A 15,728-nucleotide genomic window follows, 5' to 3' on the forward strand; every position below is an offset into this window, starting at 1 on the left:
ATAAGTACTGTGGATTTGCGCAGTAGTGACATCGGTACAAGTCAATCTTCCAAAGCTAAAATGTGTAGGTTATGGTTTTGTCCATCCAGGACCTCATAGTCTTAACTGTAACAAAAGATTTAGATGGTTTCAACTTTGATGGTCCACCAAGATATACCTTAGAATCATAAATAGCATCAGGAGTATTTACAAATTAAGTATTAACACAATTCTCACATCAACAGAGAGGATCAAACTCACAACCCTTTGACAAGAAGTAGCCTTTCCAAGATCCAAAACAGAGAATAAGTTGACCGAGACGTGAATCTTCTTGTAAACTGTACAAAATATCATGTCAAAATAGTTATTGCAGAACTTTCGATCTAGTTTCACTCCCACAGCCAATGATGTCGCAGACATCAAGAGTGAGCAAAGGAGGGGGGAATCAATTAGCAGAAAGGAATATAATAAACACAACATAACATACTCCGTTGCAATTTCGCATTATATTCAAAGAAAGAGAAAGTATCTTCGAGCTCATGTTTTCTGCATTTGCTTCCTTAAATCTCCGAGGGGGCCATAACCTTTGTTCTCCACCTTATGCTTTCCACACGTACAGCTGCTGATATTGAGATTGGTACCACATCTGAGACATAGTCCTTTGCAATTGGGATTGCAGAGAGCACTAATGGTGATCTCTATGTGTATAAGGTCTCTTATGTTTTTAGAAATGTCGATGACTTTTTCGTCTACAGGAAAATATAGCTGATCATCTACGTCAATTAGAGAATCTACATCATCCTCTGCTTCGCCCATTCCAAAATTTTTGGATTTGTCTTCTCCAAAGATTACACCCAGGTTTATGGTGTCTGGTTCTTGGATGGGTTCTTCACATAATAAAAGTGAGAAGTTGGAGTAGACACTCTGAGCAGCTGCTTCACCACACCTTCAGTATTCGGAAACTAAAGAAATTACACATTTAAAAGCTAAAGAACCTATGGACAATCACCAGTGTATGTAACATAGGAGTATTTCAAGTTCGACAACTAATACACAGTACATAAAGTTACAGAGGGAAGCAGAAAGAGAGATAAGAAGCTGAGGGTGAAATCCTCAAGCATTCAGGCTCCTTTGAATTACAACATATCTTATCCTATAGCATGACCATTTACATTTAGAACTAGAATTTTCTGTTCTTCAAGATTTCTCTGCTATTGCCAATAAAGTCTTCAATGTCACAGACTGATATAGATCAGTTTAGTATACAAGCAAAACAAGAAAGCTTTGCGTCTTGCACCTTATCAAGAATTACAACTCTTCAATGACACTTTCACACTCTAAAAATTAATGCTTCACCAAAGAAAAACTGTACCAAAAGAAACAAACACTCAGCCTACTAGAAAGAATCACAGGGTAAATCTTGTAGAGTGTTCTGATAAGAAGCAGCTCGTTCCACCAGTCCGATAGGCTTAAATGGGAGCAACCTAACCCAGCTCCAGTATTTTCTAGGAAATAATCTTTGCTATGAGTTTAAGATGACTTTTTTATTTTTTCCCTTCTAGAAAAAGAGAAAAATTATGAACAGCTAACTATTATGGCAATTCATTTCTAGTAAAGGCATGTTAAGTTGAATATTTTTTATTACCATGGCCATATTGGAGCAGTAACAGGTCTTCCCCATGCTCAGTAGTTCCTGCAGTACGAGCAGGAACAAATCCCTTGCTATTTATTTAGATTGACAGTTCCAATTTCAAGACTAACAGCACCAGAGAGGATTGTGATTAACATACTTGTGGTTTTCTTCAAAAATTTTTTTTTAATTTTCATCACTGTTGCACCAAAACAACCCCTCCAATAGCCACAACAATTTGTCGACTGTTCCAAGACTTTTCCAGTCCCCTTGTTCCATGTCCACAATGGGATAGAGCCATTGTCCTCGTATGTTCTGACCATTCGGTGGTGAACCATGTTTGATATGAACAAAAGAGTCCAAGAAATATTAACCTCGCCCAATAAATTGACTCTCCCAAACTCAACATACTAATCGTCCAATAAAGTACTTCTCTTCTCCATTTAATCAAGCTAATGACAAATAGGATACAGTTACAGATATCAATGAGAACACCACAGCAGAAAAACATAGTCTTCTGTCTTTCATATGTCACCAATGAACTTTCACCCAAAGTAACTCAACTCCTACCCAGAAATCAACTATTTCTAACAGCATAACTAGACTTCTCATACCAGCCCACATAAGCATAGAATTAAAGACATTACACGAGCACAGAAGCAGGGCAAGTTCACTCCAACCACAAAATAAAGACCACACACACACCAAAGAAGAAAAAAGAAAGATAGATTACCTATTGCAATTAAGAGCAAGAACAGTTCTGACAATTCCATCCAGCCTCAACTTCTGCTTCCTCCTAGCAACATCAACCGAAATCAAAACCGGCGTCCCGTCCTGACAATCTTTCGTAGGCTTCACCACGCGCAGTCCCATTTCCGAAGCCCTAGTTCTCGACACCTCCGAGGACACCTTTCCCAACCCCAACCTCTCAAGAGTAGTGCAGAACTCCAAATGCGAGACACCCGGGTTCCTTCTATACAAAATCGCGCCTTCCCACGGGCAGCCCTCGTGATCATCACCTTCAATTTCTTCGTCTCGGAATTCCCAGTCACTATCAGAGGATTTCTCGGAATGAGTCGCGAAATGGAAACTACTGCTGCTGCTGTGGGTCTTCGTGAGGGTTAAGTTTGACGGGCTAAATGGTTTCTTCAAGATTGTGTTTGAATTGAAGGGGTTGTGGAGTTTGACGCAGTGGTGGGACTGGGAGGTGAACTGGAGGGGAGGAGAAGAGAGAAGCGGAGTGGCGGAGGATGAGGCGATTGAGCGGAACATCTCAGTGGGTTTAAGGCCGTGGTTTTGGGAGAAGATTTCACTATAACTCTCTTCAACCAAAGATGGGATTTTTCTGATAAATAAATTTCTAGACAAAAACCAAACTCTATATGTAAGAAATATAGTTATATTTATCCCAATTAAATTATTATTTAATTATTTTATTTATCAAAATATTAATATAATTTATTTTTATAAAAATATATAGAATCTTAATAAAGTGAAAAGACTATCATGTATAGAATATGATAACACTCCTATATTTAAAATAAGAGTTTAATGCAATTTATTTCCTACAATATAGTAAATTAGTCCTCATGTGGTTTTTGAGTGTATATAATAAATAATATCTTATATTTTAAAGTATATTATGAATAAGAAAAATAATACATAAACCAAAACATCATACTTCTAAAAAGAAAGAAAGCAACAAATAACAAAAAAGAAAAAATTAACTTAGGAGTATTATTGGCATAATAATAAAATTAATGTTGTTGTGTCATAACCTCCATTTGTGCGATAAAAGGGCCCTTGCTTTTTATATAGTATAGATATAAATAAATAAATTATCCTCTTATGAAAAAAATAATAGTCTTTTGTTTAAAGAGATAAATTATTTTATTTTAAATAATACAAAGAAGTATTATAATTTTTTTAATAAAGAGATAATTTATTCATTTATAACACCACATGAGTTGGTTGCATTTTTTTTTTCTTTAACAAAATAACAATTGTAGATGAAAATTAAAGACAAAAAATTAAGTAAAGAATACAAAGGTGTTAGAGGAAATGTGTGTGTACTATTTTTATAAGTGAGTATTGGTTCATTGAAATGATTAGTAGCATTTCTACTTTTATGTATGCAAAGCTGTTTTTACAGGAGAGGGAGAGATGGGGGTTACGAGGGTGTTTATAATAATTTTCACTTTTATTGTGGAAATAAAGTATAAGTTAAATAGTAAAAAATATTGAAAGTATTTGAAAATAAAAATAAAATAAAATTTTAGTGGAAAAATTATAATATTTATAATTTTATTAATAAGTTGTAAAAGTTAGTAGGGAGTTACTTATAACTTTTGATTCAAATTAATTTAATTTAATATTTTATTTAAAATAAGTATTATCAAAAATTTATAATTTTTATATTGAGTATAGAATCTATATAAGCTCCATAAAATTTTTATATTTTTTACACAATTGATAAAAAATTTACATAATTTTTGGATGTGTTGTTATATATATTGAACTTTTGTAAAAATAAATTATCAATATAATTTAAAATGTTACATCAAATATATATATGTATATATATTGTGAATATGCAAATCTATAATATAATTAATATATAATATTCTATATTTTTTAAGCAATAATATGATATATTTTTATTATGTGGACATGTAATTGAATAAGAATTTATAAATTATACAACATACTTTTTCTATAATAATATATCCATTATGTATTGACACATATTTAAATGTACTTTTTAACATAATTTATTTACTTTGTAAAATATATTTGCATATATTGAGCTTATAAATACCTTTTGTGTTTCATAATTTATAAAAAATTATAAATTATAAACATTACTTTTATAATAAAATGTGAGTAAAATTTTAAATCACTAAAAATAGTTTGGGGGAGATATTCTAATAAAACATATTTTAGGAAGTAGAATAAAAAAGTATATGGGTAAATGAAAAGGGCTTTTTTGTCCTATTAATGTTAAATTATTTTGTAATGGGTGTTTTTTATTACCTTTCATACTTTAGGGGTTTTAATGAGATAAATACGCAGGCGTGCAAAGTGTATTTAACCCTTAAAACAATTAAAAAGGTACTTTTATAAATAAATTAGATACTTAATTATATAATTTTTTATTTATTATATTTATGTATGATTATAATATATATTTTTGAAACAGTACAATTTACCAATACCAATTATCAGTATCGTACCAAACTCTGAATTTGACCAAATTTGATACGTAATTACATACTAAATTTTTTGATTGATTTATCGAACGGTGCACGGTCGGGTTTGAGTCTCGAGACCGTATCAGTCTTAATATAATATTTTTTAGAAGGTGTTTGTGTAAGTTTTGCCTTTGGATATGGTGTGTAGTTGTAATTACGATTATAACTTCAAAGCAGTGTACCTGTAATTTTACAAAATAAAGAAAATATTTGTGTATTTTGAACTAACTTTAAGAGATATTAATATAATTTATTTTAAATAATAATATTTATTTTTTTCTCAATATCTCATACGTCACAAAATAAAAGACCGCAATTCTGTGAATTGAATTAGGACTTGAACAGCCTTCCAAACAATGACTCAAAGCCTTAGCAGTTAAGCGAAAATAAGTCTAAATGAAAAAAGGATAGCGACTTTTGATTCTTGTTTGCTTTGAGACGTGGGCTAACTCCAAATCTCTCTGTCACAACCAAACAATTCTAACCGATCAACATCCATACGAGGAACATACAGCTCAAGTCGATCACTGAATCTTTATAGCACCGTCTAGACTGCTTTTTTCCTTGCAAACTTCGCCAACACAGTTGTAAGATTTTTCGGGAATCATGGGAGCCCTGTTTCTTCTGCTACTCTCTGCTTTCATCTTCTCTTCTTCTGAATCAAGATCCATAATTCCACGCCCTCACCCTCTCTCATCCCTCAAAATCAACAAGACCCAGGTCCGAAAATCAGTGTTTGAGTGTGTCGGGCTGTGCAAAATTACATTCTTGGAAGAAATTCAGTTGTGTGTGTGTGTGTATTTGAAGTACCCTTTTGTAAGTTAAATTTGTATTGATTATGTGCAGAATGCAGGAACCTGTTCTTTCACAGTAAGCATAAGGACCAGTTGCTCTTCCTCTCGCTACACGCGAGACCGTATCAGTCTCTCCTTTGGCGATGCCTATGGAAATCAGGTTCTGAATTGTAGTTGAATTGTTTATAGTTAGTGGCATTCGTAGAGATTTATAGGTTACCCATATGTTCAATTCTTATTTCTGGATAAATCTGTGTGTGCTCTGAGAAGAATATGAATGAGATTTGATCCTAGGAGTTGGCAATCAATTAGGTCTTTTTAGCAGGGAAGTCTTTTAATTCTTGGCATTATGTAAATTTACTCCGCAGATACCTCATATGCGAAATGTCTGTCCCTTTTGAGTGATGATGTGGACTTTGTGACTGATCTTGGCCGAACTCGAACCAATTATATGGCTGCAAGCCTGCAATACGCTTGATGTGTGATTCATTTGGTTCGGCCAAACCCAGTTTCGATAAGAATTTTCTGTGAGGAAGAATGGCCGATTAGTTCATTATATAGGAATTGATCAATTTGATGGATGTGTCTTTCTTGTGTCAGAATATCTAAAAGCACAATTTTCATAGGTTTAAATGTCATCTTTGATAGATAGGTTGAACACACATAGAGGTCGTAACTGGACTTAAGTATGTTCAACTAATTAGTAGCATCCTTATTTTCTTGGATTTGGATGACATCAGCTATGTTAAATCGATTGATTTGGACAGCCTTGTTGGCATCAGCCACCCGAATTTCTGTATGTTGTGTTCACAGTGAATCCATATTCCATCATGTCCTGAATTACAATTAGGACAGACCATATTAAAGTTTCATATGTGGGCAGCATTCATGTTTTCGTTTGTATAATTCTATGTAGAAGAATAAAGAATAGAGTTCGACAGTGCTTTTATAGCTCCCATTGTCTTGCAAAGATTGGCTTTCATCAGTTAGTGTTTCTGATTTGTGTTCTCAATCTGTAGGTTTATGCACCAAGATTGGACAATCCACGTTCAAGGACATTTGAGCGATGTTCCACTGATACATTTCAGATATACGGACCATGCACATACCAGATATGTTACTTGTACCTCTACAGAAGTGGTTACGATGGATGGATACCGTACGATGTGACAGTATACGGATACAATTCGCAGCCCGTCACTTTCTACTACAATGTAATGATACCTAGCGATATCTGGTATGGATTTAATCACTGTTATCATCGCACAGCTACTTCATTAGCCACGAAGTAAAGCATTCTCTTGCTGTTTATGACATGCCACAACTGAAATAATGAGAATAAACCTTGCGAAGATGATCAGTTCTTCTAGTTTTGTGTTCAGCTGTCCATATTCTTGTATCAGATTAGCCATTCTGCTGGTTTATGTTATATCTTGTTTCAAGTCAAAATCTCTATGCTTGTCTTGTAACTGAAGGAAATCTAACTCGGTGCTCCCTGAAGAAGTTGTCTGAGTGTAGTAAGGATAGAATAAGGTCTGATTTCCAATCAATTGTGCCTATGCCTGTACTCTTAAGAAACTTGGAAGACTTAGTTACAGTCCTTTTAAATATATACGCGATGTTAGTTTATACATTTGGCCTGTATAGGTAAATAGTGGAATACAAATTGCAATACTGATTTGAAGTAGAAGATCTGCAGTACTCAGTCAGATAATAGTAGCAATTCGTAGCTCAGGAAAGACTGCCCAGGGCCTTAGCTTTCTCTCTGAGGATGAACTTCTGAATCTTACCAGTTGATGTTTTCGGCAACTCTTCAAAAATTACGGTCCGAGGTGCCATATAATGGGGCAATTGATCTCTACAGAAGTCTATTATCTCTTGAGAACTAACCTCAAATCCTTCCTTCAACTTTACAAATGCACAAGGTGTCTGCCCCCAGTGATTGTCGGGTCTTGCCACAACGGCAGCCTCAAGAATGGCTGGGTGACGATACAAGACCGTCTCTACTTCAACAGTGCTTATATTCTCCCCACCAGAGATCACAATATCTTTCAATCTATCTTTCACTTCTATATAACCATCCTCATGTTTTACAGCAAGATCACCACTTCTGAACCATCCACCTGCAAAAGCCTCTTCTGTGGCTTTTTCATCTTTCAAATATCCACTCATCACAGTGTTCCCTCTAAACATAATCTCACCTAGTGTCGTACCATCTGCTGGTACACTCTTCATGGTTACAGAGTCTCTTACATCAACTTCCTCTAGCCCATAATGCTCCACTCCTTGTCTTGCTTTTAGCCTTAGCTGTTCTTCACGAGGCAAAGAATCCCATTCGGGCCTCCACACGCACGATGTGCCTGGCCCGTATGTCTCCGTAAGCCCGTACAAGTGTGAAACCCTGAAACCAAGCTCCTCGATCTTGGACAGGATTGACGGTGGTGGTGGTGCACCGCCAGTCATTATCTCGACTCTGTGAGGAAGTAGCCTTCGGTCGCTTGAGTTCACAATCATGTTTAAGACAGTCGGAGCTCCTCCCATATGGGTGACCTGATTAAGTACAATGTTATCAAATATTTCCTTAGGGGAGACGTGTCTGAGGCAGACATTTGTGCCACCCAAAGCTGCCAAGCCCCATATCAGGCACCACCCATTGCAGTGAAACATTGGGACTGTCCAGAGGTAGACGGGCAATGAGATCATTCCATGAAGAGACATCGTTGCTAGGGCGTTGAGATAAGCGCCACGGTGGTTATAAACCACCCCTTTGGGCCTGGACGTCGTGCCAGACGTATAGTTAATGCTGATAGGATCCCATTCAGTTATTGGCCGCATGAGGACAAATTCAGCATCTCCACTGGCGAGAAAACTCTCATACTCATAGGTATTGGAAACAGAACCAGGAGGAAGGGTGGTGTTGTGTTCAGGAATTTGGACAAGAATTGGTGGTTTGACGTTGTTTTCTGCGAGGAGATCGAATGCTCCTTGGGCCACATGAAGCAACTGGTAGTCTACGAAAATGATCTTAGCTTCTGAATGCCGAAGCAGGACTGAGATCATAGTTGAATCCTGGCGTGTGTTCATTGTGCAAAGAACTGCTCCAGTCATCGGCACTGCAAAATGCACTTCTTGCATTGCCGGAACGTTAGGAGCCAGAGTTGCTACCTGTTCATCATACCCACCGCAAGTTTGAGAGGATTTAACTTGGAATCATGAACTGTTACAATGATTTTTTGAGTACATTATGAATTAATTTCTGAAATCATCACTTCAGGCAGACCGTACAAAGGAAGATAACCACCACAAGCAAATCAAACTACTTAAGTAAAACATATCATAGACTGATCAACACAAGAAAACTACAGGGCAAATAGACTATTAATCCATCCTCAGCAAAGTCTAAAATTAGTACTGAAGTATGAAGAACCCCATAATCACAGAACAAAAAAACAAACAGAAAGGCTGGAATTTTACCACATCGCCACGGGAAATCCCCAACTGGGCCAAGGCAGAAGCCAGCTTAACACACCTAACAAAAGTCTCTTTCCAAGTGAACTTCAAAGAACCGTAGACAACAGAAGTTCTATCTCTATAAACCTTGGAAGCTCTCTCTAGAAAGCTTATGGGCGATAAAGGGGCATAATTTGCCGGGCACCTGACAAGACCCTTCATCGATTTCCATGAAAAAGCTTCAGGATTTTCCGGCAATTCACAGAAACGCCGGGAATTCTCTGATGGCTGCTCAACTTTGTTGACGCCATTGAAGAACCACCGTTTGTTGATTGAGGTCCGGCGCCGGAAAAGGTGGCTCATGATGGTGGTGGGATTCCAACTGAAAGAGAGAAGAATTAATAACGTGGGAGGGTTTAGGTGGGTGATTTGTCCCGAGTACAACTGATCATTGATGGGGGGGATTGAGGAGATGTGGATATAGACAACAGACTCTGAAAAGGACTGAGTTTGAGATAAGTAACTGATGCTTGCATGCCCAAGAATGAGACCACGGGCCAGTAACACTTGTCTTTATTCATACTAGCAACAGTTGCGCGATCCTCACGCATATTAATTAATTGAGTGAAACATAAGATTATCCACAGTTTTTCATTAATTGAGCAGAAAATAAAAATGCAAGAAAAATTGCCTATATTTTTTAATTAATTAGAAAATAAAACAAGATACTAATACTATAATGTGTTAAAGCATATAAGTCATTTTTTATACACAAATTTCACGGCTGACTAACAATAGTATTACTTAAAACAAATAGTATTTCAAAAGCATGAACATTTATATCAAGTCAAATAGTAAATATAATAAAATAGAAAATTAGTAACATTAGAAATTAAAAGAGTTGGAGTGGATGTGTATCTTAAATTAAAATCAAAATCCATAATGTTAATTTCGTTGAAAAATTATACAAAGCAAAATATCAATGCCATTAGAGAAAAGGAATTTTATTGTTCATGCATATCTTCTTGTAGTCAACTTAACTCCACCAAAATGCATTGATGTATACACTAATTCGATCATACTATCGATTTCGGAAACACGTACTTGATGGAGTACGTTCTTGAAAATATGAAAGCTTGTGTCGAATTGTTTTCTAGTGCTAGTGAGAAGGATTGGAGTTCATTAGTTTCATCTTCTTATAGTCGCGTTCCACACAAAGGAATTCACCATGCGATTTCAGTAACCGATCTCTCTCAAGGCCTAAACCAGCCGGTGAAGCTACAACCCCCACAACTTGATCCATCGGAAAACCGAATACACATCCAAGATGATGGTGGATCTGAGTGCCTTCTCGGAGAAGAGATTCGACCCGAAGAAATGGATAAACGGAGCAGTTCAGCAGACGCACCAACAGGACCCGGTCGAGAAGCACCTGGTGGATCAGGGGATGAAGCTACAGATGGTGTTGGAGGAGATCGCCGCCTCATTCCCACGCGTCCCTCGCTCTTCTCTCCGAGATGAAGCACTTTCCCTCCGCTCCTCTGTCGCCAACATCCTGCTTTGACGGGAAAGTGGGGGAGGGTCGGGGGAGAACATGGGGTAAACGAATCAGCAATAACATAATGACTGTTAATTTTGATAAAATTACTTAATGGTATTTATAATTTTTTTAAGTTTATAATTGGCAAATGACAAATTGGTGTAGCGATATAAAAATTACCGTTTAAGAGTGTAAAGGGCCTTCTTTTTTATAAATAGTATAAATATAGATGAACTTTTTAGAATTAAGGAACAATATAAGAGGAAACAGAAACTACCGGTTGATTAAAATTTAGGCTTAAATGCATTTTTCATACGAAATTTAGGTCATTTGAGGTTTTTGTACTTTAACTTTTTATAATAATATTTTAGTCCTACGTCTTTTTAATTTTCCTTATGTTAGTTCTTTTTTAATCAGAGCTCACAATTTTCGTTGAAAAAATTCATGTGTCTCTCTGTGACATTTTAAAATTGGATTTTTTGTTCATACAAGTCAATTTTCTGCCAATAGTTTTGTCATTTAGCTTTTCAGAGTAGCATTTTGTTCTTACATTTTTTTAATTTCACCATTGAGTCCTTTTTTTTCTCGAAATTTACCGTTCTCGTCGGGTGAAAGTGAACTCCCGCAAAATTGAAGGATTCAAATCGAAAAATTTAAGATATTATAGAACAAAAATGCTATCATAGAAAGTTAATGGACGAAAATTGCAAATGGCTTAAATCACCAAACCAAAAAATGAATTTACTCCTAAAATTTATGAAAAAATTAATGTTGCAGGATTTGATAAGGTGGAAATAAATGGTTTAGTTGCATATTAATTGTTGGTACAGTGTGCTTAAATTTTCAAAATGTATTATTAAAAATATATATCAAAACTTTTTATATGAATTTAGTATATATTAATGTATTTATCAGACTATAATAAGTGAAAAGAAAAATAATATAATTCTAAAAAATAGAAGAGATAAAAAAAAATTTAAATACATGTGATGAAAGGGGAGAAAAGAAATAAGAATGAAGAAATCTATTTGGATTCTGCTTTTCTAAATAGGGGTAATTTAGTAAATTCATTTAAAAACAACCAAGGTAGTTGCTTAGCTTTATATATACTAGTAAAGTAGTTGGCAGTTACCCATGAATGCTGGATACTGCCATTACCCATGCAGGGTGAATGATTTTCATGGCATAATTGTAGTGCCAGCCCAAGAAATCTATAGAAGAGGTTAGATCGGATGCTCACTAACGATATCTGGACGGCGAGGTTTCCGACGACATTCTATTCCTGCCTTACCCCACACACATCTAATCACTCACCGATGGTAATATCGGGGGATAGTCAAAGACAGTTTGAAGGTATGTTCCGATTCGATAACTACCTTACTCTCTCACCGGACTTTATTCCCAGTGTGCAAAATATTTGGCAGCACGAAGTTATAAGAGCTCCCATGTATGCTGTCATCCCGAAGTTAAAGGCTCTCAAACCTGTATTTCGGGAGCAGCGGCAGAAGAAGGGGAACCTGACGCATAATGTACAACTTGCGAAAGGATTCCAGGAGACAGCACAAACTTTAGCCAACTTGAATAGACAAGATGAGCTGTTCATATTCTTGGAACACTGTTGTCGCCTTATTTATTCCAAGGCGGTCAAACTTGAACAAATTATGCTACAGCAGCGAGGTAAGATGGAGCGGATGAAGGGAGAGGACCAATGTTCTCGCGTGTTTTTTCGCAGAATTGCACAGAGGCGGACTGCGAGAAGGATTCTTCAAATTAATGATGCTCATGGGACCACTCACACAGAGCCGAATGTTGTGAGCCATGAATTTGTAGCTTATCATCAGTCCTTGTTGGGAGGAGTTCGACGCCGTGAGGTTATGGATTTTCGATACATGAGACCATGGGCGCAACATGTATTATCTGATGAGAAGGCCTCACAGCTTGTCTTGCCATTTATGCCGGAGGACATGAAACTTGCGGTATTTGATATTGCTGACGACAAAGCTCCGGGGCCTGACTTTACAATGGGAAGGCTACTGAAGCAAATTAACAGTCTGCTTTCGGCACTTATTCCTAAGGGATTGCTGCTGATTTTCACCCTATTTCGTGTTGTAATGTTCTGTATAAGATTATTGCAAAACTACTTGTCCAGAGATTGAGTGTGGTGTTAGACAAGTTAATTAGTCCCTGTCAACCTGCATTCATACCTGGTAGAAGTATTGGGGACAATATTATGTTGGCACAGGAACTCTTTACCGGCTACAATCAAATGCAGTTACCACGGAGTTGTGAGTTAAAAGTGGATATTCGCAAGGCCTACGATACAGTAGTATGGGATTTTTTGTTAGCTGTGTTGCAACTCTTTGGGTTTCTAGTGGTATTCATGAAATGGATTGAGGAGTGTGTCACCACTACCTCATTCTCAGTGGGGATGAACGGAAAATCTCATGGTTTTTTCACAGGTGCCCGGGGCCTTCGACAGGGCGGTCCACTCTTGCCATACCTATTTGTACTTGTGATGGAGGTGAAGCACCTGGTATTCTTATAGATGATCGGCCAGGACGGGGGCTTTACCTTCCACTGAAAATATGAGCCTTCTCGTCTTTTTCAACTGGGGTTCGCTGGTGATCACTTATTGTTTTGTCGTTGTGACATTGACTCCATTAGAGTATTCAAAGAAGAATTGGATCAGATTGGGACGTGGTCAGGACTATGACTTAATGTGGAAAAGAGTGATCTTATTATCTCCCGATCTGCACAAGGACTGAAGAGCAGATGTTAGCAGTGCTTCGATTTCAGGAGGGGCTTCGACCAATGACGTACTTAGGCCTTCCCTTGATCTCTTCTAAACTGTCTTTTTCTAACTGTCAACCTTTACTGAAAAAAATTGATGAACGTATTGCTGGTTGGTAGGGCTTGACACTCTCATATGCGAGGAGGGTGCAAATTATTAAATCTGTACTCACAGCTCTGAGTGTTTACTGGGCTTCAGCATTCATACTACTAAAAGAGGTTATTAAGAACATTGAGAAACGCCTGCGGATTTTCTTATGGAAAGGAAAAGGGAGCAGTGGTTATGCCAAAGTGGCATGGAAGGAGGTTTGTAAACCACTCGTTGAGGGAGGACAAGGGCTGAGGGATATTAGCACAGTGAACTGTGCTCTCATATGCAAAAAATTATGTGATGTCATCCGGTGTGATAGGACTTCCATTTGGGTTGATTGGCTATACTAGGGGCGACTACGTGATGCTTCAATTGGACTATCCCTGATCATAGAAGCTCGTGGGGTTAGAAGAAATTGGTCCGTCTGCAAACGTGGCTACGACCAATGGTGGAATACCATATTGGAGATGGAGGTGACTTTTATCTCTAGAAGGATCCATGGCATCATCTCGGTCCTCTTATGGAGAGATTCTCGAGAGGGCCGATCACCCTTGGTCTTCATGAATCCATCAGACGTAGCTCTGTCATCCAGGGAGGTCAGTGGCAGTGGCCTCTCATTACCGACATAGAGTACTTGGAGATTACTCACACGCTTCCACCAATTCATGGGGAGAATGATCGAATTATTTGGAGATTTGCCGGTGGAATCCCTACGATCCAAGCTCTATACGGATTATTTGATCCACCAGGCCCGAAAGTAGATTGGGCTTAACTACTTTCGGTCGCTTTAAAGATACCTAACCACATGTTTATCTTATGACTTGCTATATTGGAGAAACTACCTACGACAGACAAACCATGGTTATCTCACTTAAGTAGATGTGTATTATATGATGAGGATGAGGTGGAGACACACACACACACACACACCTATTCTTCCAATGCCGATACAGTCGCCAATGCCTTCACGCTATTATACGAGTTGTACGCTTTTCGTGGCCTAATAGAGATTGGATGACAGATGTTGAGTGGGCTGCGAGGAAGTGGAGGAGTAAACATATCGTCAATGTGGCCTATCGCGCATTACTGGGTGCGTGTATCTACCATATATGGAGAGAGAGAAATCTTAGGCGATTCGAGCATACTGAGCGGAACCTGTATATTGTAGCTAGCTTAATTGTGGAGGATGCTAGACAGCATATACTTGGCATTACCTTAGCTAACTCTATTAGTACACATGCACTTTATAGATTGTGGCGTATTCCTTGGGCATGTCGAAGGAAACACTACTTGATTCATAATTGTTGTACTATATCTTTTTCTATTTATGAAAATTACATTTACCAAAAAAAAAAGTAGTTGGCACTTTCTATATATGTGCGTAATTTTGAAAACTAAATCAAAATTAAATAATTATATAAAAGTACCTAATGTTAAAAATGCAGCAGAGGAAGAAAAACGAGAAGAAACGAGTGGAACCCATGAAGTCAGTTTTCATTTCTCTGTAATCTCTTTACAAAAGAATGAGGACGATGAACAGTATGTAAATACAACAATTTAACTAACACAACTGCTTCCTAACTAACTAACTGACTAGGAGATGACATGGGCCAATTCTAAGAAGAATAAATGAGTCACATATACACGTCAGCATCTGCTAACAAGTACAAATAAAACGTTTCTACCAAAATGCGCTTTTCACCCTGCGTCAATTAGTTCAACTGCAACGTCTTCAACTTCATCTTCTTCAAACTGCTGCGACTCTGCTTCAGACCGCTACAACTGAGCTGCTGCAAGTGATTGTATTCCATCAGCCCCCCCACAAGTGGGATTGTGGGAGAAAACAGCAAGGCCCAACTTGGATATCAGGTTAGAGAACGACTTTAGAGGCAAAACTTTAGTAAAGACATCAGCTAATTGAAGGGAGCTAGGGACAAAGGAAGGGGAAATAAACCCCTCCTTGTAGGCATCACGAACCAAATGGCAATCCAACTCGATATGCTTCGTGCGCTCATGGAAAACGGGATTCGCAAGAATGTGTAGGGCGGCTTTGTTGTCACAAAAAAGATCAACGGGAAGTACGGCAGGCACAGAAAGATCAGCTAGAATGAAAGACAACCAACGTAGTTCACACACAGTCGCAGCCAAACTGCGATACTCCACTTCAGCCGTAGAACGAGAGACCGTGGACTGTTTCTTTGTC

The 15,728-nt window shown here is 37.5% G+C and overlaps 3 protein-coding genes across 3 annotated transcripts; 1 reads left to right on the top strand and 2 right to left on the bottom strand.

The window, feature by feature from the left end:
- Positions 1 to 245: 245 nt before the first annotated feature.
- Positions 246 to 2,964, bottom strand: LOC105157520 (BTB/POZ domain protein, putative (DUF177)). The gene is made up of 2 exons (XM_011073920.3): positions 2,343 to 2,964; positions 246 to 925 (listed from the first exon to the last, which is right to left on the bottom strand). Exons 1-2 carry the CDS (start codon positions 2,879 to 2,881, stop codon positions 517 to 519), a joined length of 948 nt encoding a protein of 315 aa, XP_011072222.1. The 5' UTR covers positions 2,882 to 2,964; the 3' UTR covers positions 246 to 516.
- A 2,293-nt stretch (positions 2,965 to 5,257) lies between these two features.
- LOC105157521 (embryo-specific protein ATS3B) lies at positions 5,258 to 7,023 on the top strand. Its single transcript, XM_011073922.3, has 3 exons — positions 5,258 to 5,580; positions 5,707 to 5,814; positions 6,674 to 7,023. The coding sequence occupies exons 1-3, from the start codon at positions 5,467 to 5,469 to the stop codon at positions 6,944 to 6,946; spliced, it is 495 nt and encodes a 164-aa protein (XP_011072224.1). The 5' UTR covers positions 5,258 to 5,466; the 3' UTR covers positions 6,947 to 7,023.
- Positions 7,024 to 7,230: 207 nt separating this feature from the next.
- Positions 7,231 to 9,647, bottom strand: LOC105157522 (butanoate--CoA ligase AAE1). Its single transcript, XM_011073923.3, has 2 exons — positions 9,129 to 9,647; positions 7,231 to 8,819 (listed from the first exon to the last, which is right to left on the bottom strand). Exons 1-2 carry the CDS (start codon positions 9,465 to 9,467, stop codon positions 7,386 to 7,388), a joined length of 1,773 nt encoding a protein of 590 aa, XP_011072225.1. The 5' UTR covers positions 9,468 to 9,647; the 3' UTR covers positions 7,231 to 7,385.
- Between the last annotated feature and the right edge of the window lie 6,081 nt (positions 9,648 to 15,728).

Source organism: Sesamum indicum, linkage group LG3 (assembly GCF_026168435.1).
Source record: "Sesamum indicum cultivar Baizhima isolate 11 linkage group LG3, ASM2616843v1, whole genome shotgun sequence".
Classification (NCBI taxonomy): Eukaryota; Viridiplantae; Streptophyta; class Magnoliopsida; order Lamiales; family Pedaliaceae; genus Sesamum; species Sesamum indicum.

Coding starts and splice junctions, on each gene's coding strand:
- LOC105157520 (XM_011073920.3), bottom strand. CDS start 2,881: ATGTTCCGCTCAATCGCCTCATCCTCCGCCACTCCGCTTCTCTCTTCT. Junction 926..2,342: donor CTTGCTCTTAATTGCAATAG/GTAATCTATCTT, acceptor CGAATACTGAAG/GTGTGGTGAAGCAGCTGCTC.
- LOC105157521 (XM_011073922.3), top strand. CDS start 5,467: ATGGGAGCCCTGTTTCTTCTGCTACTCTCTGCTTTCATCTTCTCTTCT. Junction 5,581..5,706: donor TCAAAATCAACAAGACCCAG/GTCCGAAAATCA, acceptor GATTATGTGCAG/AATGCAGGAACCTGTTCTTT. Junction 5,815..6,673: donor GCGATGCCTATGGAAATCAG/GTTCTGAATTGT, acceptor CTCAATCTGTAG/GTTTATGCACCAAGATTGGA.
- LOC105157522 (XM_011073923.3), bottom strand. CDS start 9,467: ATGAGCCACCTTTTCCGGCGCCGGACCTCAATCAACAAACGGTGGTTC. Junction 8,820..9,128: donor GGATTTCCCGTGGCGATGTG/GTAAAATTCCAG, acceptor TATGATGAACAG/GTAGCAACTCTGGCTCCTAA.